Source organism: Haemaphysalis longicornis, unplaced genomic scaffold (assembly GCF_048455015.1).
Source record: "Haemaphysalis longicornis isolate Haplotype H1 unplaced genomic scaffold, Haemaphysalis longicornis Haplotype H1 scaffold_5, whole genome shotgun sequence".
Lineage (NCBI taxonomy): Eukaryota > Metazoa > Arthropoda > Arachnida > Ixodida > Ixodidae > Haemaphysalis > Haemaphysalis longicornis.
In genome coordinates, this window is record NW_027526385.1 from 47,873,297 (window position 1) to 47,901,037 (window position 27,741).

At 48.5% G+C, this 27,741-nt stretch overlaps 1 protein-coding gene across 1 annotated transcript in view; it reads left to right on the plus strand.

Annotated features, from left to right (window-relative positions):
- The window catches only part of LOC144139674 (uncharacterized), a 66,317-nt gene that overhangs the window by 17,959 nt on the left and 20,617 nt on the right, over nucleotides 1-27,741 (plus strand). The window contains exons 3-4 of the mRNA XM_077671963.1: nucleotides 8,843-8,976; nucleotides 17,060-17,080. Of these exons, the coding sequence (XP_077528089.1) occupies nucleotides 8,843-8,976; nucleotides 17,060-17,080 (155 nt within the window). The remainder of the gene's footprint in view (nucleotides 1-8,842; nucleotides 8,977-17,059; nucleotides 17,081-27,741) is intronic.

Consider the following 27,741-nt stretch of genomic DNA (forward strand, 5'->3'; position numbering starts at 1 on the left):
CAAGTCACTTAACTCTGGCGCACAATCCGATGGCTTTTAGCCACGCACACTGCACATACCCCATGCGAGGTTGAGTCGTACGTCGCTCGAGAAAGATAATCCAGACCATGGGAAGCACTATCCACCCGCAGAAGCACAACGTCGCATTTCGTCGCGAAACAAAGGCGTCCACAACACACACACCATCGCCTCCTGTAATGCCAAACGCATCTCGCACTTCCCAATGGGAGTGGGTGGTACGCCTGCAGTGCCCACATGTCGCGAGGTGGGGCCGCGAACTGAACCCGGATCACGCAACCGTAACTGACTTCTGGAGCGGTTTGTGCCTTGTTGCCAAGGCAACCGATGTTTGAGATTGTCAAAGAAATGGCGCTCGCTCCAGCGCTAGAAAGCTCAGAGCCGCGCCGGAGCATGTTTTGCCAACGTTGCCGCTCTCCACCACGCGTCGCCCCAAGCTGAACTGGTCACATGATTGAAGCGTTTTGTGCACGGGTTCTGTGTCGGTTTAAAATGTCTTTTTCACATGCCGCCGGCAGGAATTACGACCGCCGCAAAATAAGACCCGGCACCAGCGGGGCCACATCTGATACGGCACTTTTTGGATAAACAGTGCGCGGTGCATCAAGGGAACGAGCGCACGACCCTCCCCACCCTCCCCGTGTGGCTGCGAGTTCGCCGCCGATAAAAAGTCATGTGCCCCCAGCAACGTACACCGCGAAAGGCCACGGCCAGGCCGCCGCATACATGCGGCCAGATTTTTCGTTCGCTTTTCCAGCCTTGAGCGGAGAGCGGGATTCATGGTGTCAACAAAGCTTGCCCGTAGCAGACGACAGTCTCAGCTCCGTGGTCTCAGCAGTGCAATAGCGGAACTACGTCACCGCTGCGGAGCGCAGCATCATGGGAGGCACGGCTCTCGCGCCGTCAACAGCGGAGAGTAAGTCGAAAGGAGGAGGAAACGCGGAGCGACGATAATGCGCGGTTTTTGATTTACGATTTCTCAGCTAATACTCATCGCTTTAACAAAATTCTTGCGGCAGGAGATTGCAAATACATTGCTTTATTTGGGTACATGGACATCCATGCATTGGCGGAAGGTATTTCAGGACCCCTTTAAATATAGAGGAGCACTGCGGAGGCCGCCGCTGCCGCCGACGCCGGCGGTGGATGGTTTGGGGTCGCTACTTAAAAAACTGCTTCCGCTTCGCCGCCGCTGTCGTCTTGTTTCACGTGGTTGGGGAGGTGTCTTGGCCACCGATGTCCTCGTTTTCTACCACCATCGCTCAATTCTCGTGAGTACACTGTTCGCCACCACTGCTGACTTCTCTCGTCACACATTTCACTACACACTTCACTTCATCAAGTTTTTTCACCCTTGTCTGTAGTTCACCAGTGTCCCGAACACACACACTTGGTTTACACAACGTTCCTGTTTTATCACGAATACATCGCTTTCTTAAATCCCAATCTACTCAAATACTCCCCTCTGACACATCACTGCAATAATGCACTTCAATTATTTCTTACTCGACTACACACTTTCCCACTCCACACCTAATAACGCCTTTTCCTCCTCCTACCCCTCAATCCGCACTTTGCAACCACTACATCTTCAGTTTATACACTTACACCACCCTACTCATACAACCTACTCGAACACATCAAATCAAACGCAATGATCTAATATTCGGCACCACTATGTCTCAATCCTAACTTCATCACTAATTCATTCATTTCACTAATGCTGCACCACAATACAAAACTTATTTCGTCATCGTTATGGGTCCTATTTCTGTCCAAGTCGACTCCATGATTTCCATCAGGTTCGTTGACCTATGGCTTCATCTTAACAAAAGGGTGAACTGAAGGGCTTGTTGGTACATCATATCGTTTGAAAACAGCGCGGAAGACGGGACGGAGCAAGTAATAGACGACACAAGCGCTTGCGTCGTCTATTACTTGCTCCGTCCCGTCTTCCGCGCTGTTTTCAAACGATATTCATCTTAACCTTTTTCTGCCTCAGCCATTCCGCACCCATAACTGCACTGTAGGCTCGGCTTCGACAGCCGACTTTCCTAACCTCACTCGCGCGCCTCTCGCACGCACCCTGGCTCGATGGTTTCCCTAGAACCGGCCGTTTTACGATTTCATCCGTCACTCGGCGCTTGCGCGCTGGTTTTGGCCCCCTACGAGCTCGCAAGCAGCTAAGGGCATCACCTCTTCTATGACAAGAGATACCGTGTTCACCTTGCTCAGTCTGAGCCTCCTTATTGCCTGCTCTTACCTTGCCCCTTTGTCTGCTCCTCTTTTTAGCTTTGATTGTGTTCCGGACCATTTTTCCCGTTAGCCTTACATTCTCAGTACGGCTTCGCCCCCACACTCTAACCAGTGTTCGCTTCACGCAGCTTTCTTCGATGCGCTTCGAAAGCTCGGTATGGGACGCATGCTCGGTCTCGTCTCGTTGATGAGCGTGCAAGACCGCTTACTGACTTGCAAGGCTTGCATAACCCTATTGTCTGCGTCCACTTGCTCCTTCACGGTACCCCTGTCCGCTTCTTTTTTTCGCATACTTTGGTCTTCTGCACAGCATTCGGTCTCAGGGCGCTGTCCTGGTTGTTCTGAAATGCCGGTGGCTAGTGGCATCCGAGTGTCCGCGTTGAAAATCGCAGACGCTGAGCTCCCCGCTTCACTGTCTTTTTTTCGGGATAACTATATCAATCGTCATAGGCTTTCTACCGCACTGGCAATAAAGCCTTCTGGCGGGATGCAATTCCTACCAGTGCACGTAGCGGCAGGCACCTCGGTCTCAATAATTAATCGTTGGGCCACCGGGACACCCACTAATTTCTCAGAGCTACTAGGCGGCCCCAAGCTGTCCTCGCCTACCGCGTTCGCAGCAAGCTCATCTTTACACACTCGGCCTGCGGTTGAGCTACGCCTGGCTATTTCACTGTGTAGCGCTTCGAACGCGCCTTTTTGCTCAGCGGGCTGTCCAAACAAACAATCGTTTTCTTTGCGTTCATTTTTATTTGCGGCCTCATCGTGACCTGCGACCTGCGTTCTATCTGTCTCACGTGCGTGATCTCGGTCGGCGTTCAGCGTGCCTTCGGTCTCACTTGCGGCGCGTTCACCGCTCTCTTTGCGTCTTTCCTCCTGGGCGCTCTGCCACGAGAGCCCCTGTTCTTTTTCTGTTATTTTGCTTTCAGCATCATCACCGTGCGCTGGGCGCGAGCCTTTACTGTCACGTGCGGCAGGTTCAACGCTCCCTCCTTGTTGATATAAACTATTTTCCATGAGGCACCGCCTCGATATTTCCAGTTCTAACTTCTTACTCAATTCTTCTATCTCTGCATCCAATCTCTCGTGCACTTTGCGGTTCTCTTCATCGTACAATTCGGAAAACTGCTCTTTGTTCAAACCTCGCGTTTGAACCAACGTCAACAACCTTTCCCAATCCATTCTCCCAGATGGTAAGACACGTGACTGGGCCCGATTGAAATATCCCGTATAAGGACAAATCAATCCTGGCAGGCTCGCCCATTATTTGTCACGTGAACGGATGGTGGGGTGGTCTTAACCAGCTCGGAGAAATGGAAACAGGGAAGCCGTTGACTTGTTTAACAACATACATTTAATTCACACACAAAAAACCCTCAGGTAAAGCACTCAATATTTAAACTACACACAAACGATAAACACTCACATCTCTAACTAACAATCCCAACATACAATTCAACTCTAACCCAAAGTTCTCTACAATATGAAGTTCTACACAACTCGTCCAAATAAACTTATTCTATCACCCTCAAGGTGATCTCACTACAACACAACTCCATAGTTGTGTCCTAAGACTGCGTTCCTATGGGACTGCCCTACCCCGGTCGTCGGCGCTGACGTGTCGCACCCTTGCGTGGCCGTGACTCGGCGTTAGCCTTCCTCGTCTCGCTTCTTCGGTGCTGGCGTTCGATGCGCGCGGTCACTCCTTGGACGGCGTGGGCTCCGCGAGTCCTCACTTCTTTCCTCTGTGGCTACCCCCTGGTAGCCGCTCCCGCTGGAGGTCCTTGATGCCGGCGTTCGACGCGCGCGGTCATCCCTTCGGCAGCGTGCTTCCTCGGTAGCCGCTGCCGCTGGAGGTCTCAGGTAGGCTTGGCACGAACGTCGCCTTTCGGGGCCGTCGAGACGAACGTCGACGGAGCGTGGACGCTGGCCGCTGGTGCCCGACCGATGCCGCTGGAGCCACGAAGACATAGGTTCGTGGTGCACCTAGGATGACGGTGCCGATGCGAAGTCGGCCCGCTCCCGCCCAGGCTCGGGTGGCGTGGTCGATGGCCTGGCCGCGTCCCCCTGGCTCGTTCGTTGAAGCGCACGTGCTCCGGCCGCCTCCTGGTTTCTTCGGTTCCTTGCCTCCCCCTTCTCTTTGTGCGCCCCGCTTTTATACCCTCTGGTCTCACTCGCGGCGCACTCCGATTGGCTTCTAGCTTCTTCCCTGTCCTTATATGGTGATCTCTCCACTTCTCCCATGCGTGGCCTTCCCTGATTGGCCGACCAGTGCGGCGCCACCTTTGCCCATGATTCCTTGGTGCGTCGGCGCTTGCACTTGCTGATTGGCGCGCTCCTGGCGCGCACTTGAAATGGCCGTTCCTTTGTTCTTTTATTTCATGTTTTTCGGGGGTTTGATGCGTCCCCCTCTCAGGGGGTGCCCTGACACATGACACTTGTGCTCATGCTTCGGTACATTTTTGTGCATGTGATATGAGACGATGGCTCCAATAAAACAACTTGCGAGTGAGGGCTTGTGTTTGTCGTCTTCCTGTTGTCCTTGTTCAATCGCGCTCTACGGTTTACCAAATGTGTCTGACAGGTTAGGGCGGCTAGAATCGTAGCCACCTTTTTACCCAGGAGCTTGTATTGTCATCGGAGAGTGCGCGGGTCGGCGGCAGAAGCAGAGAGCTGCTTCCTACAAAATACCCGGAAGTGCCACTAGCGCCTCCGTCGAGGTTTTGAAAGAAACTTCTACAGTGGTGCCATTATAACACCTTAGGGCTTCCATTGGCTGCGGCCGCACGATGGGCGCAACGATAATACGATCGCATCTGACTCACCAGTCGCACGTCGTGAGTGAACGACGCCAATATTGGTCCTAACGCTGAGTGGTAACAATCAGTCGCATGTCAATCGCATGCTCTAGTCGTGCATGTTACTGCCAAATCCGGTACGCGTCTGTCCGCTTCCTCAACCGTACAGAAGCGGCTTACCAAAACATGCCAAAAAATGCTACGTGTAAGGAAGTTACATTCTTAAACAACACTCGCTTAACTGCGGTGGCTTGAAGCCATGGTGTTAAAGCAGGGACCGAAGACTGCGTACCTCAAAGTCACAAATTTGAACAGCGGGTGGTATTTAGCAGTTGATTAAAATAATCTCGCTATAGTGTTACAAGCAAAATAAGTAGATGGCGCTAAGTGCTTTCACTTTTTTATCGTACACGAAACGGAATGACAACCGCTAGGGCAACGGATTCAACGACACGGCCAGCGAGATACAGTAGAGCACTGGCACGGGTAATTTAGAAATGTGTTTAGCCCCTTCAAATGTGTCGAAAAGGATTTTAAACTATACCCGCAGTCCATCGACATACATGAAGCGGGCAATAAGGAAGCGGCTCGTGTATGTGCTCTTAACGTGCTATTCCGTGAGCTGAGGAGCGGTCTTTTGGCGTCAGCTCGCGAGGATTTACAGAGCCACAGAAATTTCAGCGAACCCGGGCGCCCCACATTTGAGCATGGAAATTGACAGCCATAGCGAAATTACAGGAACCAAAGGCGGAAGTTTGCGCACGCTGATATCTTCTAAGGGAGCCAGTAGTTTTGTTCTGGTTTTTTAAACTGACTTTTTCTCTGCCGGAGGTCTTACTGAGGTCTCATAGTGATATGGCGGTGGTATGAGCTTTCCGGGGCAGAATTGTTCGCCAACTATCCAGGCTTCCTTTTATTTTTTATTTTTTTTTCATTTACAACTACTTATAGGTGGTGCTTAACTGACGTGCACACATTGCCTGTAGGACTTCAGCACGCAAGTTTCTCTTAGAGTGGCCCTGTTTGCTGCTTGAGAAAGAAGTTATAAGCCTTCCCCCTGAGCATTTCGGAGCCAATTGTATTAATGTAGCAATTACCAAATCGGCGTATTCCTCACTGATGGCGTACGATGCCGTGCGAAAATTCACTGCAGGAAAGTTAACTTTTTCTGACGATGATGGTGATTGTGGGGGAAGTGAAAGATGAGAGAGAGAGAGAGAGAGAGAGAGAGAGAGAGAGAGAGAGAGAGAGAGAGAGAGAAAGAGAGAGAGAGAGAGAGAGAGAGAGAGAGAGAGAGAGAGAGAGAGAGAGAGGGGGAGAGATGGCTTTCTCTGTTCCAAAGTCAAAGTCCGGAATCTAAGCCGTTACGCCAAGAGGACGCTGCAGGAAAGCCAACTTGAAGAGTGGGTTTCTACAAGCGCACATCAAAGGCGTATGCGCAGTTAGACTTCTGGGTAGTTCCCCCCAGGGGATGCGTGTCGAACACACTTCAAGGCTATTATCATCATCAAGGCCATCATCATGCTCATCATCATCATCATCATCATTGTCGTCGTCGCCGTTGTCATAGAGCAGCTAAAAAGTTTGCAAAAATTCAGAAAATTATCTACTAATGCGTAACAGTCTGATGCCGTTTGTCTTTTGTGGACGTTTTTTGCAGCCAATTTCTTTCTAAATCTTGTCCGATCCATTATCCCCATTTAAGCTATTTGAACGATTAAAAGTGCGACATTCGCGAAATCTGCATTATTATGGAAATGCAGGGCGTTGTTTCTTGCAAATTTCCTGTTTTTCTAGTGTATCAAATTTTTTTCATACCAGTTACCTCATTTACGCTAATATAACGTTTATAGTGGAACTTCCGCAGCACCTGCATTATTATGGAAATGCAGGTCGTTATACGATGTCCCATATTCCGTACTCTTTATATTTTGGTTAGTAGTTATTTCTTAAAAATTTCATTCGACTAATTATCTCATTTACGCTATTATAGCGGCTACAGGTGACTTTCCCGAAATCTGAATTATTGTGGAAATGCAAGGCGTTACACGATTCGCCATTTTCTGTAATTATTTTATATTTTTCTTATTTCTTTTGTTTTTCGAAATTTTGTTCGACCATTAATCGGCAATTACTCTATTCTAACGATTACAGGGAAAACTTTTGCGAAATTTGCATTATTGTGGAAATGCAAGGCGTTACACGTTTCACCATTTTCTGTAATTTTTTTTAAGTGCGAATGCACTTAATAAGCGACCCTGAATTCCGTTGACCGCCGTCCGTCCACATAGCAACAGCTGCGGGTGCGCCCGCTCCTCGTCTTCCTTGGCAACGGGGGGAGATGGCACATACCCACGTGGGAGATTGGCCAGGAATCTCCTCGTCTTCCTTGGCAACGGGGGGAGATGGGCGCGCGCTGCCTGGCCGCTGACATGGCACATACCCACGTGGGGGATTGGCCAGGAATCGGGCGTGAGAAGGGCTAATGCACCCGCTTAAAGGAGTACTGACACGAAATTTCAAAGCTGAGATCCGCTCTAGCAATCAAGTACAACGACAACACAAATAGGTGTCTGTGCATGGCACATACCCACGTGGGAGATTGGCCAGGAATCGGGCGTGAGAAGGGCTAATGCACCCGCCTAAAGGAGTACTGACACGAAATTTCAAAGCCGAGATCCGCTCTAGCAATCAAGTACAACGGCAACACAAATAGGTGTCTGTGAATAAATGCATCTTTCTTTCTTTGTAGTTGTGTGTGTTCTCTCTTTCGCGAACATTACCGAACCGCGCAAATTCAACTCGTGCATTCGCACTTTCACATTCTTCCCCTCGGGGAAATGCGGGGAAATTTTTTGTATGTTTCGTATTTTTTAGTTTTTAGAAATTTCTTGCAACCGGGTATCTCCATTCACGTTATTATAACGATTACATTTGGAACTATCACAAATTCTGCAAAATTGTGAAAACGCAGGGTGTTACACGGTACGCCGGTTTCCGTAATTATTTTATATTCTTTCTTACTTTTTTTTCAAATTTTGTTCGACTATTGATCTACAAGTACGCTATTGAAGCGATTAAAAATTGAACTTCCGCGATATCTACATTTTTGGGGAAATTCAGGGCGTTACACGGTCCTGGCTGTGGAGGTACTCGGCAAGGAATGCTACGCATTAAACGTTGACTTTGGCGCAAGGCAGTTCGGCGTTACCTGCAGATGCGCACAGTCGTTGCAATGCGACCACCAGTCAGTGAATTGCCGGCTGCCGTCATGGGAAAACAACGACGAACGAATCCCTCACAAGATTGGACTTCGATTCGAGTAGGTTTGCAGCGAAAAAGGGGGAATAAATGTTTAATTGATGAGCCGTGGTGCTGCTGTTAAAGTACCTGGCCGGTAAGACAAGGAAGAAAGCTGCGCATTTCAACCATCTTGGTCGTGAGGCCAGGGGGCTGTTCTCCTTCAGCTCAGATATGCGTCGATCTGGTAGTCAGAACAAGCATTTTTCAATAATTTAGCAAACGGTTTCCGTATTGATAAGCAGCTAATGGTTTGACTATAAGTTGGTCAATTGATCGATTGATTGATTTATCGATTGAATTATTGATTGATCGATTGATCTATTGCTTTATTTAAAATATTGTTCGATTGATTGATTGGACAATTGATTGATTGCTTGATTGATTGATTGATTGCTTGATTGATTTATTGATTGATTGCTTGATTGATTGATTGATTGATTGATTGATTGATTCCACTCGACCGCCAGAAGCGAAATTGAGGATGAGGACCCCTACTCGGGCAGAACCATCCCTGTCATCTATTGCTGCATAATCGTCCTGGTCATAATCATGACTATTCTGCTGGCCTCCCTTTTAAACATCGACATCAACGTCCACTTCGGTGAGTACCGCCTCCCCACCCAGCCTGGATCACTTGGCTTACCGTTGCTGCATGCTTACTTGGACCGAAAACGTTTTGCAAAAAACCAGGCCCTAGCCGCGGCAAAGGTTTAGCCTTAGAAACGGCTGTAGCCTTGTTCAAACACCATTATGACGGCGTGGTTTCGAGTGCTCCTACACCGCCGCCAGCGTTGCCATCATGTGTCAGCATGAGCTTTCCGTTGTATGTTATTCTGTCGCGCTGTCTGTCAACGGCGAAAACGTTTTCCAACATGCCGTGTTCGAAGCACACGCAATGAAAAACAAGCAAAGGAGGGAATGAACACGGTGCAACCGTACATGTGAACATCTGGTAAACGGAAGTTTCAAGGCGATGCTCAAACACTTGCGCAACAAGCAGCCGATAACGGAGACATCACCATCCGTGAAGACACAGTAGTCACTGTTACATCTTGACGGGTGGCGATGTCCCCGTGATCTGGCTGCAGCAGCACATGTAGCACGAAGGAGAAACGGGGAGAGGTTATAAAACGACCATCTCACCACTTTTTCAGTCCACTCGAAATAACTGCAATCGACCATGCCGGGTAGCTTTTTTAGTAACGAGACACCGCAGGACGTTTCCACAGCGTAGGTTTAATGAGAAAGGAACAGCAGAAAAGCTACATGATGATGGTTGCACGCTCCACAAGGCAAGGCGTCTTCTTCCTCACTTCTATTGAGCCTTGTACGGGAGATCCGCTGATGATGATCTTGAACAGGTTCCCTCCCGCCGAAAATGGCTCAATGGCTCGAATATGCGCCCTCATTTGAAGCAGTTTTCAAGCGGATATGTGTGTTTTGTTATCTTCGTAGCAACTCCTTGCCGCCTGATCTCAGAAGACATGATCTTATTCTTCCATCGCTACCGCTATACGTCCGTTCTATACGGCACATCCTCCAAAATGTCCTGGGGCCTTTGTCTTTGGTGAGTACGACGTCACCTTCCGATAACTGTTGGCTGCTTGCAGCGCTGCGTCGTACCGTTGATCCAAGCTCCTTAAGTATTCATCGCGCCCCCTCGCCCACCACTCTTGCGTGATGCGACAACGGCTCCTCCATGCTTCTTCAATGTCGCGGCTGTGTTGCTTGCCCGGGGAGTCATGAATCTGCAGCTTGCCGCCAATTATTTCCGCTGGTGTTAATGGAAGTGGCTCGTCGGGCTCGCCGTATACGTATGTCAGTGGACGATTGTTTAGAGCTCCTTCCACCTCTGTTAGCACAGTCCGTAGCTCCCCAAGAGATGTGATTCTCTTGGCAATTACCTTGCGTATGGATGTTTTCATGCTTCGTATGAGGCGTTCATAGAAACCGCCCCACCAAGGTGGACGCTCCGCAATGGCCTTACACTTGATCTCGTGCATACTGGTGAAACTGCTCACTGGATTATTCATTAATGTTTCAAGCGATCTTTTGATGTCCCTTTCGGCCCGTTTGAAGGTCTTGGCATTGTCGGAGTATATCACCTCTGGGAGTCCTCTTCGAGCTACAAATCGTCGCAATGCTTGTAGGAAACTAGTTGTGGTCATGTTGTCTGTCAATTCTAAGTGAACCCCTCTTGTCACTGCACAGGTGAAAATAAGGACATATTTTTGGACTTGTTGGCCTTTGTACGTTGCGTACAGTTTTCCGGTGAAGTCTACTCCAATAACTTCGAATGGTTTCGCTTCGTTTACCCGATCCGCTGGCAGTGGAGGTACTGGCTGTTCTACGTGTCTTGCGTTGTGTCTTTTGCATGTTATGCATTTGTTGATGATCCGCTTCACCTCCTGCCGTCCTTGTACGACCCAGAACTTGGTACGAAGTTTTGTGAGAGTCTCCTGAACACCACCGTGCAGCACCAAGATATGAACGTGCCGGATTAGAAGCTCGGTAAATCGTGCCTCCTTTTGGAGTACTATGACATGGCGATTTTTTAAAGCGCTGAACTGTAGTCGCCCTTTGTGTCGTATGATGTCTGCGTCGTCCAAGTACACTTCATTTCCATTGAGCTGAAAACCTCCGTCCTGACTGCTGCCCATGTTGGTTAAGAAAGGCTTTAAACACTTCTGAGTTTCCTTAATCCAGTACTCCTCGGCCTTTGTTATTTCCTCTGCTGTTAGTGCGGCGTTTATACGTCTCATTTTCGTATTTTCAATGAAACGAAACATCCAGGCTGTCACCCGTAGTAGCTTGTTGTACGAGCCATAGCTTTCTATGTTGAGTATTGATGGTGCTGCTAGCTCTGCTGAAAGTTCGTTGCAATGTACCGTCTCTCGCTCGCCCTCAGTGTTAATGTTCACGTTGTCTTCGGTGCTCAGACGCTCTTCTTCGGATTTGAGGAAGCTCGGACCGTGCCACCACGTTTTTTACTCTATTAGAGACTTTGCGCTGATTCCGCGTGTGAGGGGTTTTGTTCCCCCTGGACAAAACCCAAACTACGCTGGTTTGTTCTTTCACGTATCTCATCAGCTCTCCTCTTGAAAAATACTCTTGGCGTCTCCTTTGATCGAGTGAAGCAGTTATTATTGAGTCCGTCCAGTGGCTGACACTTTCAGATTTTTCGGCGTAATGTTTTCTTATATACTCGCACATCCTCGCTGCCAGAACCGCTGCCAAGAGTTCGAGTTTGGCTAAGGATAACTCTTTCATCGGTTCCACTCGACTTTTCGACATCAGTAAAGTCATTTCCTTTGTTTCGTCTTTGAACTCGTGCACGATGTACGCTGCAGTTCCATATGCCGACGGGCTTGCGTCAGAGAACACGTGTAGGTGCCGGTTTTCTATGTCCTTTTTTGTTCACGTAACCTCGTTGCACCTGAAGACGTTTTAACTCCTGTGATTCTTCAAATAGTTTCTTCCATTGATCGCTCTCCTCTGATGGTAACGGGTCATCCCATGTTACTCCCATCTTCCAGAGGCGCTGAAATCCTATTTTGCCTCGTATCGTGAATGGCGATAGTAGCCCGATTGGGTCAAAGATTTTCGCCGCCGCCTGTAACACTGCTCGTTTAGTCATGTTTGTCGTGGTCGCATGGAACATCCATTTTTCTACTGGGAATGACAGCATGCCCTCTGAGTGTTTCCATCTCATACCCAGTATCCTTGTGTGCCCTTTCGATCGTGTTTCTTGGTGGGCTGTGTCCTTTTCGTTGTCGTCCAATATGTTACTGAACTTTTCGTCATTCGACGTCCATTTTCGGAGGTTCATTCATGCTCTTTTAAAAATCTCTTTGGACTCCTTGTACAGCTTGACAGCTTCCTCAGCTGTATCTGCTCCAAAAATCACGTACTCGACGTAAGTTCTCTTCATCAGCTTCGCCGTGAAAATTGGGAATACATCCTTCATTTGCTCCAAGTGATGTTTAATTGTCGCCGATAGGAGGTACGTGCTTGGAGTTGTTCCAAATGTGACTCTGGTCATTCGCCTCGTTTCGACTTCATTGGTCAGCCCGCCTTCATCGTCGTGTTTCCACTAAAGAAATCGTAATGCGTCGCAGTCATCTTCGTGCATTGGTTTTTGAAGAAACGCTTTCTCAACGTCGCCCATCAGAGCTACCGTTTCTTTCCGAAAGTTGATAAGTAGCAAAAGCATATTTTCGTTGAAATTAGGACCGGCTTCCAAATTGTCATTCAATAATTTTCCCTTCATTGAGCTCGAAGATGCGTAAAAAAGGACTCGAAGTTTTGTCGTTTCCTTGGCCTCCCGTATTACTGCCTGGTGCGGCATGTAATAACACAAATTGGACTCGCATCCTGAATTTTCGCTCACTTTCTCGGCAACTCCTGAACAGAAGTATTCTGAGATGGCTTTGTCATACCTTTCGATGAGCTTTTTGTTCTTGTTTAACCTTCTTGTCAGCTGAATAAGTCCTTTCATTGCAGTGTCCTTGTTGGTTTGCATGTCGATGTTTTCCTTCCATGGCAAGTTCACATTATAGCGCCCATTTCCTTTACACACATGCGCTTTGAACTTTTCAGCAACCATGCTACCTTTGTCCATCTGGCTAGTCCTTTCTTCGATTCCGATGGCTTCTAAATTGCAAAATCTTTCCAGCTCCGTCTTCAACTCGACGTTACTTGCCTCAACCTCGAGTACCATCACCGCCTGTGCCTCTTTCAGTCTGATCCTACTGTCGCTGGCTGGTCCATGCACTATCCTGCCAAGTATGGTCCCAGTAGTGATCTGAACCGATGAGAAATCCGGTTGTCCCAACGTCCTTAGTTTCAAATTCGTCGTGCGCCAATTTTAGCTTGAGTTCCCGCATCATGTCTCTGATGTTTCTGTCGGGTGCTGGGAGATGGCTGTGTGAGATGCTGCCTATTTTAAGGGCTTTGATAGCTATAACTGACTCCTTTTCTCGACTGTTTACCATCACCTTCACGACGTCAATGCATCGAAATTTTTCGTTCCCTCCATAGGATCCAATTCTTAGCTTTTCTTGCCTTAGAGTTTTTGCTCCGATCTTTTCCGCCAGAGATGTGATGAACGTCCTTTGACTACCACTGTCAAGCAGTACTCGACTGATGGCTTCTGATGCGTCTCCTTGTACCCAAACTATTGCTGTCGGCAGCAAAACGCAGTTTCTAGTCGGGTTCCCCACTGATTGCATCAGGGACGTTGCTGTTTGCTGTACTGTGGTTGATTCTTGTCTCTTTGTTGTCTTTTCTCTTGCATATTGATGTTGCATGGCGGCCTTTGCATTTCTTGCAAAACACACCTAATTTGCAAATCCTCGCCGTATGATTTGGTCGAGTACATCTGAAGCATGATCTGTTTTCGGTTAGCAGTTTTTTTCTCTTCCATAGGTAGGCTTCGCGTGCAGTCTTCAGTCCGGTTGTTAGTTTGCTTGCAGAACAAGCAGGCCTTGTGTGCAGAGCTGTAGACACTAGCGCACCTGCTGTACGGTTTTTTGTTCTCCTGTTTAGGTCCCGTACTTGCTGTCTCCTGCTCCCGCTGAGCTTCCTCGCGTAAGCACAGCTGTTCCCGTAGAAATTCTATCATTCGTTGCAGCACGTCGGCACTTTTCTTTCGCATTGGTGACGTTTTTTCGTTGTTAGCCGTCGACCTGTTTTCAGATGCCTCCTTTGTCTTGTACTGGATCAAAAGGTCTGCTGGCATAGCCTTCTTTAGTCTTGGATCAACATTGGGGCGTAGCACTCTGTGTTCACTCCGAGAGCCTGTAGTGCCAGTGTGTGCGTCTGCACCTTTTGGAAAAGCTTTCGCAGGGCTTCCGTATGATAGACTGATGGTACCTTGTCGAGTCGTAACAGCTCCTTCATGTGCAGGTCCACCAACTGCTCGGGTCTCCCAAATGTCTCTTTTAGAATCTTGATAGCTTGTTCATAGTTGCTTTCGGCCGAGAACTGAAGTCCTTCAATCTCTGCGGCTACTTTGCCGGTTAGTGTCAACATGAGGTAGTTGAACTTCTCTTCATTGCTCATATTAGGCCTAAAATGAACTGCTAATTCATATTCTCTGCGGCTACTTTGCCGGTTAGTGTCAACATGAGGTAGTTGAACTTATCTTCATTGCTCATATTAGGCCTAAAATGAACTGCTGATTCATATTGCGTCCAAAATCTAGTCCATTCAAGGGAACTTAATTATTTCTAATTTCGGCAGCTTCACAAGCTCCGTGGAGTCTGGCGCACCGTGCGTTGCTTGAATCGCCGATGCAATTCTCTGTGCTTGCGCTTGAGCTGACAGCATGCCTTCCGTAGTCTCCTTTAAATAGTTCTTGATCTTTGAAGAGATGGCTGCAAGTTTCAAGCCGTATTCCATCACTCTCTGTAATTCACTTTCCTCCACTTAATCCGCAAATAACCTTCCATCTGCTCGTTGCACTTCATTAGGCTTGATGCTATAGCCTATATCTGGGCTTGCGTAGCGATCAGATGCTCTCTGTCGGCTTGTTGCTGCATTTGAGCCTCCGCTGCATTAATCAGCTGCGTGACGTGCGTTCGCCACGCCTTTCTCTTCTTCACGACGACTTCTTTGCTCATTTTCTTTTCCGAAGTGGGAATTCCGCTTACTTTCGGGGATCCGTTGGCTCCGGGGGTGTTCGGCCTGCTGGGATCTTCTCGTCTTCTCCAGGCTGCTTCGCTGCTCCTCAGCCGTTGTCTTCACTGCTGCGCGATGGCAGGTTGTCTTCTCTGGGTTGCGGGGAGTTGTATCCTGGTCACGGCACCATCTTTAGTAACGAGAGACCGCAGGACGTTTCCACAGCGTAGGTTTAATGAGAAAGGAACAGCAGAAAAGCTAGATGATTATGGTTGCACGCTCCACGAGGCAAGGCGTCTTCTTCCTCACTTCTATTGAGCCTTGTACGGGAGATCCGCTGATGATGATCTTTAACAGCTTTCTTGGTTTAAAACCTAGCCCCAAGGGTTAGTTGAAAGTCTGGCGCGCTGTCAAATGTCGTTAATCCGTACAAAAAGCATCGCTACTGAGTGGTGTGATTCCCATCATCTTTGCTGGACTCCCAATTTTGCAGGACTGGATGGCTCAATTTTTTATCCAGAAGTATAGCACTTTATTGCTCATTCTATGGGATTCATCGGTGATGTGGAATTGAATCCTCGGGATTTATGTATGTTGCCTTCGAGGAGCAGTTACTGCGATTGTCTCTTCAACCAGAGCCTGTTTTCGCGCCCTTAGAACATGGCTAAGGGTGCAATACTTTTACAAGACTGCGTTATTCTGTGTTCTTCACAGCTTTGCAGCTAACGAAACTGTCGCAGCCCAGTCTATGCTTCACTGCGCTACACTTGAGCGTAACTTGGCACATTCGTGTGCTTATTTCACATTCTGTGCAGACAGCATTTATTAGCGGGAAACTTGGGCGCACCTCTGAATTAGAAGGCTGAGCTCATTTTGAAGGTACGCGACGGTCTACCGCCATCCCGGAAGGACCAGCTGCTAACAGAGCTACTCCAAATCCTAAAGCTGTCTCGGCCATTACACAAATTTATGAATTTATTCAAAAGGGAGAGGTCGAACGCCTCGTGCGGTGGCAGGGGGAAAAAGGAGGCGAATTAAACCACTCGGCGGATGGGGTTCAGTCAAAACGCGTGTCCGCCCGCACACGGACCACTTGAATTAGGTCATTTTCACTAGACCATGACGCCCACCAAATTTTGAAGGGATCATTAAAGTTTATTTCACATCACTCGAAGGTGTTGTCCATTCTTGAATGGTGGTGACGTGGGGAGATGGACACCTACGGAGTTTCACGGAGAGTCCGGCACAGTCCTGGAAACGGTGGTTTATGGTGGGTCGGTCAGCAATGCACAGGGGGCAGGGAAGGCTAAGAGGAGGAACAGGCGTGGAGCCGTCAGGTCTCTTTCTGTCGAATAGCCGGCACCAGGTACATCAGTCACAGACGTCCACAAAGTTCCTGTGTGCTCTGTGCTAAAAGAACTTCCAAAGGTTCTGAGCGGCAAATATTGGTATTCCAGATAAAATTGGTGGAGTGTTCCAAATTACACGTATACGCTCAGCCAACTTCAGTAGACTTTGCGTGTTCTTTTTTTCTTGCACATAAATATACACTTAAAGGAGGTAAAACTTCATGTCACGGCTGGTTTGTCATGGCTGTTAGGTCGTTTTTGTAGTGCCCAATTACCGAAATTTCACGTAAGTATTTTCAAATAAGGACAATTGTAGATCGGGTATCCACGAAGAAAATAAAATTACTTTCCCATAGCAAAATTTGTCTGCTGCTTCTATCTCTAGTGAAGAATTTTCCATAAAATACGTTTTCGAAGTAAATATGAACTTGGCCTATATATGCATAAACTAGAGAATTTTGTGCCTGTATATTCTAAATGACACTTTTCACTGCTATTATTGGCACCTAAAACTTTGATTTTTTGTGCCCACTGTTTCGGTCTCTATTTAAATGCCCCAGAATTATTAGGGGGGGGGTAATTTCAATTAGCGTTTTCTTTTCAGTAATTTGTCGCATGTTTGAAATAGGAAGCCATTTTAAGCATGCTTTATTAAAGTTATTTTCGCATATGCAGTTCCTTGACGTTCCTTTTTGTTGGTTTCCTTTATTACAGGGAAAGCAGGCACCTCCGGAGGTTAGTATCTAGAGAAATTGTGCCTGCCGGATCTTAGTATGATGCACGTAGTATGAATGGCCGGCCAGGTGCTGCAGTCGCAGCGACTATTTCCAAATACTTAAATTCAGCATTTAAATTTGGCTTTTCCGAGAATGCACTTGTAAACTTTTCCGGAAAAGGTGACAGTACCGGTAGCCAATTTGGTAAGCCAAGCCATTCAAAGCATAAGCCCCTACAGATCGAAGCAGACTGCAAAATAATGCAGTCTTTTAGGTGGTTTAGGCAAGGCTTTCAAGGTCGGAAACGTTTCTTTTCTATCCTTTTTATTGGATGAAAAATTGAAGCAAACTGAACATCACGACTCAGCGAGCGATGGAATGGAAGATGATGGGTGTAACATTAGGGACAAGGAGAGTCCAGAGTCGGTCAGGGAACAAACGCGTGTTAAGAACATACGAGTAAAAATTAAGAAGGAATGGACGTGGGGAGGGCATGTAATGAAAAGGCAAGATAACCTTTGGTCATTAAGGGTAACAGTGGGTCTCTTGAGAAAGCAAGCGTTGCACGGGTAGGCATAAAATTAGATGGACAGATGAGATCAAGATGTTTCTCCGGATAAATTGGTCGCAGTTAGCACAGGACCGGGATAATTGGAGATTCATGGAAGAGGCCTTTGCCCTGCAGTGGGCGTAGATAGGCTGGTTGTGGTGGTGATGATGATGATGGTGATGAAGAGATGCTAATGGTTAATGTAAACGTTACACAAGCTATCGCTTTTCTGTTGGGCCACGTAAACGAATGTTGAGGTATAATGATTAAACACAACCTGTAATGCATCCAATATTTATAACCGACCTGGTGAAAAATATACCACTGTGTAAAAAGGCAGCTGTTATTACAAAAAAAGTATTTCAGTCTGAACAGGGAAGCCCGCCAGGGGGCTAACGGAAGCAGTCAATTTCAGCATGGGCTTTGAAGGATTCGTTCCAACGAAATAAAAATAACAATTTCTTCGACGAAAGAAACTCAGTACCAGATCGCAAAACTCACAAGGATCACGGGGATACCACATTTGCAACGTGAGTCAGTATTTTGCGATTTTATCGCCATTGGAAGTTCCGTAACGGTGGTCGCATGCTAAGCCTACTTGACACAAGATTGACACCGGCGCGGCTCCGCGATGCCGCTGCCAGCGGTGCTCGAGGAGACGCCTTCAAACGATGTCGCGGCACCCCTGACGAGAGACAATGGCATAGATATTGAAGATGAGGCTGAAAACACAAGCGCAGCGGACACCCAAGAAGATTGGATCGACGTCGTCAGTATATATACGAAGAAGGCCAAGAAACTGACCGGAGATGGAGTAGCAGACAGCCCCGTTCCCGATATAGAAAAGAAATCAGATTACTAAACAAGTCACGCCCCCAAAACCACCGCCACTCGCCAAGAACGACTTCAAGATGGTCATCCGCCCCAAAGACGGCCTTGACTTGAGAAAACAACATGCAGCTACGCTCTACGTCAGCCTTCTCTCCGCAGCAAGACTCACGTGGAAGCAGGCCGACCTGCGTGTTCATATTGATCACGATCAGAATATCATGACCGTCAGCACAGCGCACTAGCAAGTAGCACGGGTACTCAGTACAGTTACCTAGCTCAAAATTCAAGACAAAACATACCGTGTAAGCCTTTACGGACTCTACCCGCATGGCTCCTGCAACGGGGTCATACACGACGTACCAGATCACTACACCCCGGAAGACATCCTAGGAGACCTGGGGCTACCAGGACATGAATTCGTGGCGTGCAAAATACTCGGAAAGACCAACTATGTCGTCGTTACAATATTGTGCTCCGAAGTACCATACTATGTTTACTACAAGGGGGTAGAAACCCGCTGCTATATCTACAAGAAGACGGTCCCGTACTGCGTCACGTGCAACAAACTCGGACACCGCGCGGCCGTTTGCCCAACCCCTACTGTGGTGGCTTGTGACAAATGTGGAGTGCACAATCCTGAGCAGGACACTTGTGCAACCCCACCTGTGCCCTCTGCCAATGCAGTCACCTAACAGCTGACAAGGAGTGCAAACGATTCCATGAGCCCTATATACTCAGGAAGAAGAAATGGGACAGCGAACACACCCCACGAAAGGAAGAGATAACCCGAAGATCCAGAAGCACGTCCAGGGGCAACGAAGCAAGCTACCAGGCCAGGTCTCAGTCCCAGTCATTCCCGGGTCTCTGCAGCGGCAATAATCGGAGCCATTCGAAATCCAACCCACCTGTTGATCGGGCCAACAACTTAGAAAACAATGCGGGAAACAACACCAATCAGGTGAGCTGGGCCAATCTTCTCACTCCCACTGCTCGCCCCCCTGAGACACCCTGTAGTGATTGTGCAAAGCTACAACAGGAACATAAAGCACTACGCGCTGAGCTGCACACTCTTAAATGCTTAATACCACAGCAACAACCTCTCGCCACGGCTAAACCAAACACTCCGCCCAGCGACAAAAAAACGGCTGCTACAAGCATTCGACCAAGTTGCCAATCGCATGAGTGAATAATATCACAGCCTGTCGGCACAAATAAGTAAGCTATCTACTCAGCATCAAGAAATCATTAAGCAGATACACGCTCGTTTATATAAGCTCGAAGCCCAACAGCCATCAATCCTTGGTCGTCTGGCCAGAAAAGCAAAACCGTATCAACGTCCAGGATCCACCGATGCCATCCAGATAGCACTGTCCACCATCAACAACGGCTAGCTCCAGGACACGCAAACCCCACACCCTCAGCATCTGGCGGTGGAACTGTAGAGGATACAAGCAATAGCAAGGACTTCTGCATCAATACATCGGCTTCATTGATCACCCCTAGATATTATTGCCCTACAGGAAACTAACGCCACTGGAAGGCTTCCTGGCTACATTACGCACACCATGCAAAGAGGTTGGGATATCTGCACCCTCGTCAGAAAGGACATTATAGCCGTCCAACACATTCTCACTGCAAGCGAGCACGATCACACGTCTACGGAACTAATCACCCAGAAACCGGGGAAAGAGCACAGCACTTTCATTCTGAATGTTTACTGTCGCCCGAAGAATAAAAGAGCCGGTCTCGCATCTCTCTTCCACCAGGTGATTATGAAAGCGGGCACAAGCCCCCTCCTTATAATAGGAGATGTCAATGCAGCTTATCCTGCCTGGGGGTACTCCTACTTTAATAAGCGAGGACAGGAAGTCGCAGACTGTATGGATGAAGAGAACCTGACGCTGCTCACTAATCCGGCCGAACCCACAAGAGTGTGGAACAGCGTCTTGCGGGATACTTGCCCCGACCTCACTCTCGCTAAAAACGACCCCAACTCCTGGCACAATCTGGAGGAAACCCTCGGGAGTGACCACATGATAATCGAGACTGAACTTCAGGGATTCCTCTACCGAAGGCATCTCAGGGAAGCTCGAATCACAGATTGGCATAATTTAGGGAAAAGCCCAACAAACTCCGAAGGACCCCATCATAGACATCAAAAATTCGCCACAGAAACTGCGAGAGGACATTAAAAACCACACCGGAGTCCTCCAAAGCACCACCCAGACCCCAGCTATAGACAGCCATCTCTTTTATTTGTTGGAAGCTCGGCAGAGCCTCAATAGGCGATGGAGGAGACAAAAACACAACCGGAAGCTTAAGCTCCACATTGCAAAACTGACGATGGAGGCAGAGGCCCTCGCAACGAAGCTCTGCCAGCAGAACTGGCTTGGAAAATGTGATGAGCTCCGAGGCACTCTAACCACATCCAAAACCTGGAGTCTCCTCCGATACCTCATCGACTCGACAAAAAGCAAAGGAGGAACTAGTAAAACCAGGCAGAATAGCATTTATAAATTTTCTGGAACCACAGACGATTTGCTTCGAGCTGTCCAATCGCGCTACATACCCAGTTCACCCCCTTTCCACCCGCCTCCGTGCAATGGCTCCCCAAACCTAGACCACCCAGTCACCGAGGCAGAGGTTAGGGCAGCCCTTGCAAAAATCCGGAAGTACATATGACCAGGAATGGACCAAATCACCAACAGAGCTCTGTCAAATCTTAATGACCACTCAATCTGTGCACTCACGGGATACATGAACGATTGTTGAGAGAGAGGCGCCATACCCTCAACAGGGAAAGAAGCAGAGGTCAGGCTTATCCCAACGCCCGGCAAAGACCCAAGCATAGAAAATTTGGGTCCGATTTCTCTTATTTTATGCATTGGAAAGCTCATGAAACATGTTGCTCTTAACAGACTACAGGGCTACCTTGAAAAATTCCAACGCATGTCACACACAATGTTTCGTTTCCGGCCCCATTATTCAATTCAAGACATTTGCCTGCAAGTTAAAGATGTTCTGAGCAAAGCCAACAAGCTCACACCGAAGGCTATTTTGGCCCTCGACCTAAAGGGGGCGTTCAATAACGTCAAGAATGAAGCCGTCCTTCAAAACATTAATAACCTTGGCTGCGGGAAACGAATGTACGCATACATTCAAGACTTCCTAACTTGTCGTGTGGCTGTCACCAAAGTTGGGGACGTGAGCTCTCAACCAATCATGACTGGGTGCAAGGGCATTCTGCAGGCGGCGGTGCCCTCGTCAACCTTCCAAGGCAACTGGATCAAATTCCAGGTCTGAACCATAGAATATATGCTGACATCACGATCTAGGTAGGGGAAGGCTCAGAAGGCGAAATGAAAGACAAATTACAACAGGTTGCAGACGTTGTCCGAACCTATGCAGCAAACTGTGGCCTCAAATGCGCCCCTCAGAAGTCGGAACTCCTACTGGTGCAGAAGACATCTCGACTCAAGAATACCACTAAGACAACCATAGAAATAGGATTAGATAGGGTCCTCATCAAACCCTCACCAGCCATCCAAATATTCGGCATCATCCTTCCAGAAGACTGTTCTAACTCTCAGGTGATCCGCAAACTCGACTCTTCCATCAGTCAAATCACCCGCATGCTACGCCGTATCACAAACAAGAAGCACGGATTGAAAGAACATGACACGATTCGCCTCGTACAAGCTTTTGTTGTATTCAGAACTATCTACTTGGCTCCCTATGCTATTATACTCATAACTTCTAAACGCAACAAGTGGGACGCACTAATCAGTAAGGCCTACAAACAAGCCCTCGGAGTACTGATAAGCACATCGACCGAGAAACTGCTTGGGCTTGGACTCCACAACACCATAGACGAGCTAATAGAAGCCCACTTGACCGCTCAGCAGCAACGACGCGCCACCACTCCAACTGGCCATCACCTTGTGCGCCGTCTCGGATATTCAGTAGTGAATTCGGGGCCTTCAATGGAACATATTCCTGTAGAAATTAGAGAAAACATCAAGGTTTGCCTTCTGCCTCGAAATATGCACCCTCAGCACTATGGCGGCTGACGAACAGCCAGAGCCGAAAACTTGGAGAGAAAATATGGGCAACAAAGCAGGGTTGTGTACACAGACATGGCAGACTACGCCCGAGAGCATGCTATGACGGCAGTGGTCACCGACACGGCGCGAACACTCACGAGCCTGACACTAAGACGCACCAATACACTGCAAGCGGAAGAAACAGCCATTGCGCTTCCCATCACTCAAACGGAAGCCACGACTGCCATCATAGACTCACAGAGACCATGCAGGAATTAAATAAATGGACGAATTTCCAAAAACGCCGTAGAAATCCTCCAGAAAACCCCCCTTGGAGAAATGTGACTATCGTCTGGACACCTTCCCACTGCAGACTTCGTGGAAACCTCGTCTCTCACACGAGTGCCCGAGATTTAGCCGGCCGGGCTCCACAAGAAGACCAGCAGAGGGTTAACCAGCCGTTAGTCACGTACAGATATCACTCAACATTATAGGCTTTCCCGACAGATATATCCGCCAGGCTATACATCCCTCACAAAAGAGCAAGAAACCTCACTTAGGCAGCTACAGACCAATACTTTTCTGCACCCTACCACGCTCCACGATATATTCCCTACAATGTATACATCCACTTGCCCTCACTGTGGAGAGCTCTCAACCTTATAGCACATAGTGTGGGCTTGCCAACACAATAACAATATAGACAGAATACGAAATCCAACTTCAGAGCAGTGGGAGCAAGAGCTGGCCAGCTCAGATCCCGATCGTCAGCTTCGGCTCATCGAGAGGGCGAAGGTGGCAGCAGGCTCTTCTGGGGTCCTGGACTGAGGACTTCACTGACATCGCTCTTATTTGACATGAATAAAAGTTTTCCTCCGCCTCCTCAGTCTGAACAATGACAGTTATTACAGTGGAGGTGTATGAGCTTACTCGGACCTCCGTTAACAACTGATCACAAAGTCCCTATTCCCCCCGGCATTCATGCACACCTCCTCATCCAATCCCTCCCACTAAACATGCCCTGTTACATTCGGGAAGGCGTCGCTGAACGGGGCTCCGTCGCCTCCGCCATGTGGTGGTAGCCTGGTGACTAGCGGCCAGCAAAGTTGCTGCCTTGGTGGTAACGACAAGAACCCGAAGGCAAACTTAACTGGTTCCCTGCAATGCGAGAGGTGATCAGCGACGATGCAGGAACGTGACCCTTCCGGGCGAGCTTACAGCATGGCTCGAACAGAGCGACAGCGGCATCCGATGCTGTCGAACGAATTTGTTCTGCCCGCCGAGGAACAGCATATTTATCCCCGAAACGCTAGCGGTCAAACAGCTTTCCTAGTGGTTTTGCACGCGGCGCTAAAATAGTACAGACCAACACAAACGCTCTTTCCAGAGTTCCTGAGGGCCGGGAGTAGTGGCGCACGTACCTTGAGCCTGAGAGAGGGGGAGAGCAGATCTCGGCGAGCGGCGCACATGTGCACCAACTACTGCGTATTTGCCATTTTCGGTAACGAGCCACGTATTTAGTTATTTTTCGAAAGAAAAGAAACGGGTAACCTATTCAGTTTCTTTTGAGGGCAAGCAATGAGCAATGGTGTCTCGTTACTTGTGAGGAGTAACGTGTACCAAACGGCTTAAACGTCCCTGGCCTTATTGATTGTAACGTGTGCATGCATCTATAGGCACAATGCGCTGTTTGCCTAGAAAGCAGCAGTGCCGTTTTCTACATTCTGGTGGTTCGGGGCGTCATTTCCATAGTGAATGGCACAATGGTCCTCACGACCTCTTGTTGCAGCATTCAATTTACGCAATTGTCGGCGCACTGATACCAACAGCCGGGATTATCACCAGTTGAGCACGGGACTCCCAGACGAGGGCACCGTCCAAGGGAAATTGAGGGGGCGATTTACCAGAACAAGACTACTGTTTGTTATCTTCGGGGTGAAACATTTTTCCTCCCACTTGCCCATCCGGGTCGAAGGCTGGAAAATTTTGGTTGTTGCCTTGTTCAGTACGTGGTCCGTCTGGCATTACAACGTGACCATCATCTCTTTTTATATAAGCAGTTGCAATAACTCTACAGCAGTCAGTCGCCTGATCCTGGCGGAGACTGTCTGTGCACGACGCTCCGAGACTATATAAGCATGTTGAACGACGACCTCCAAAAGCAAGGATTGAACCACGCCCCAGAGAAACTTGATCTAGCGGACGACGTTTTTAGTTTTCCACTGTCAACGTCCGTCGATGACCCGGAGGAACTCTTTGAACGGGTACCCGCTGACCCCAACGAAGGCCCAGTTACCGAATATTCACCAGCTCTTTCTGAAGCACAGCAATGCCATTTCTTCGAGTGCCTCGGTAGGACTCTTCACCTTCGCCGAAGATGTATTTTCGAGGAAGCATGGAAACGTAACCGATGAAAAGTTCGAGAGGTGGCTAGTGCTTCAGTGCAACTACTAATAAAAGAGCAATGAACCAGGAAACCAAACAGTTGTGTGTTTGGTCGTAGAAGCAACGTGAAAAGTAACTTGTTACTTTTCAGGCAACTCACGCGTTCCTTTTATTAATCGGTAACCGCTAGCGTATTTGGTTACTTTTTCAGCGAGTAACGAGCATAACGGTATTTCGTCAACTTCTCTTGGTAACGTGTACATGTCTGGCGAGCGGTGTCCGTTTCTCAGGTGTATGTCTCTGCATTAAGATTGTTTGTGGTATTCTGTAGCTGCAACGGCTTAAATCACCGCCGCCGGGCCGTGGGCGGCCGGCGTTCTCCGGCATCTTCTAGCACGTCTGAGGAGGCGGGCTCTGCCGCAAATCGCAGGAGCATTACACAAAATATTCATCACAGGCGAACAGCCTACCGGCGCGCTGAATCTGATACCACCAAGTGCACAACCAACCTCGCAGAGAACAACGTGCACCAGCGTAGGCCGAAAAATACTTCAAGCCCAGCACCAGCACTGTTTACGTAGACGCGGTAGACTACAGACATCACGACGGGCACAGTGTGGCGGCAACAGAGAATGTGGCCATAGCCCTAGCACTGACGCAACGGCCAGCCTCCACAATCACCACCTCTGATTGGAAAACTGCCTTAATAAATGAAGCAAGCCCACTCTAACGCGTAAGATTTGAAAGTAGCGAAGCTGTACGCAACTTTCACTACCATCATGACGGTTTAAGTCCAAGATTGCAGCTGATTTTTTTCCTTCGCTGCCGCGACGAGTGTGAGCTTCCATCATTTTTTTTGGAGTGATAATCAGTGGACATCACCATGGGGGGGGGGGAGGGATGTTCGCTATGACGAGTCTTTCTCGTTCCGAGCAATTGTTCCCACGATTACGGCGAACGCCGGAGGTTTGTTTTTAGATGCAAAGCATCTCTTAGCCGACCCTCCGTCGTCCGGCGTCCGCACCTCTCTCCCTACACTATAAAAAAAAAGAAATAGTTAGCGGCGCCCTGTTTCGATCCCACGACTCTCCGGCCGCAACGGGAGGTACGTGGCGCTCTTCCCACTGCGCTACAAAACCGCGACAGGAGCAAGTGCTACGAACGCGCCTTATGTCCTTGACTCACTCAAACTACGTCAAGAAGCTACTGACATAACAAAGGCACGCGAAGCTGAACGTCAACGGAAACGACGAACTGAAAACTTTAGAGGAGGATATTGAATTTTCCGTGGGAAAGCTGTGGCGGGAATCGCAAGCGCCTTGCAGATCAACCAGAGAAGAAGACGAAGAGGGCGGGCAGCGGGGTAGGAGCGTGAGCACGCAATAAAGACGAGAACCAGGAGGTGTTCGATCAGGTAACGCCGGTGTCGGTCTCTTCGCTGTCTCTACTTTTCTCTGTCTCGACATGAGGGTTCACAGTACGTTGCTATACTTGCTTCGATAAATGAATCAACATAACGGCAACACAATGGAACCTACACGGAACCCCTATGATGCTTCGCATCCTCCTCATGGTTCCCCACGGGAAGATGGTGTAATTTTTGTGAACCAATCTTGGCTAACCTGCATAAGTGGGTATGCTTGGCATGACAAACGTGCGCTTGAGACGCTGGGCAGTCCCCCCGAGGCACGCACGCACCAGCGCTCGGCATTTTCTTTGCACGCGCTCACTTGCGCTCGGCATTTTCTTGCAATTTTTAACTGCGGACACAAAAATAACGATTTTCTAAACAGCTTCGCTGTTAAAAACTGTGCCAGAGGTACCATCTCTCAGGAACTCCCGTCGTTTTCAATATCCTCCTACCGGCCCCGGAGGACTCCTGCCCAAAGAATGCGAGGGGAGGGGGGGGGGGGGGGGAGAATGGGGCACTCAACAAAGCAGCTCGAGAACTCACTGTCCGAACAGGCTCAAACCTCGTCCCCTTACATGGAGCCCTAACGGCCCGATACAGCTCGGTGAGCGATAGTTTCTTAATAAGTGCACTAGACAGGAAACTGTGCCTGGGTATACACGTCGGCGGGGGGGTTGGGAAGAGCACAGCTGCTGGCTTCTTCATGTCTATCAAATTCTTACGCCTCTTCTTGGGGCTGCTTTCTTCACTAGGAATTGCTATGTCTACGAGGTAGCCTTAATGACGGAAACTCGCTTCGCTTGGAAACTCGAAATTCGCGTTACTTCACGGCTTCATTATAAGCAAGTGGGAGGACTATTGCGGGCGAGCGACCATCAGTACCTATTTACGTACGTACGAACCCGTAGTGTAGATACATTCGATTGTGGTAAGGAGTGTGCACTGGCCAGTTCTCTTTTTTTCCCTAGTAGTAGATATGTTAACAACGCCCGGACATCTTTACTCAGCGGATAATTTTCCACCGCGAAAGTGTAGCAGATGGTCTGTTACGCAAACACGAACGAAAACACCGCGAAGGCGATGTTTTCATAGGTAGTCGCATAAAACCTTTCTGATGTTTTCAATTTATTATTCGGAATAGTGGCAAAATAAGCCTTTCGTGAGTTTCCCTGGAAATTTTGCGTTGTGCTTAACTACCAGCTTCATATGCAGAATTGTAGGCACAACCGATCCGGGAGATTCTCGGTGAACGAGATACACTTTGATTTCAATTTCCGTGGCTTTTTATAAAACATGGTGTTTAAAACTTATACACTCGAACACTCTTCTTTGCGTTTTTGTGGCACTGTGTATGAAGTTTCGAACACTTAAACGTTTCAATCCAAGCCAATAACGAAGCAAGACGAGCGCGCGGACCATGATGGAGGCGCATGACGACACAGACGGCTTTGATGTGAGCC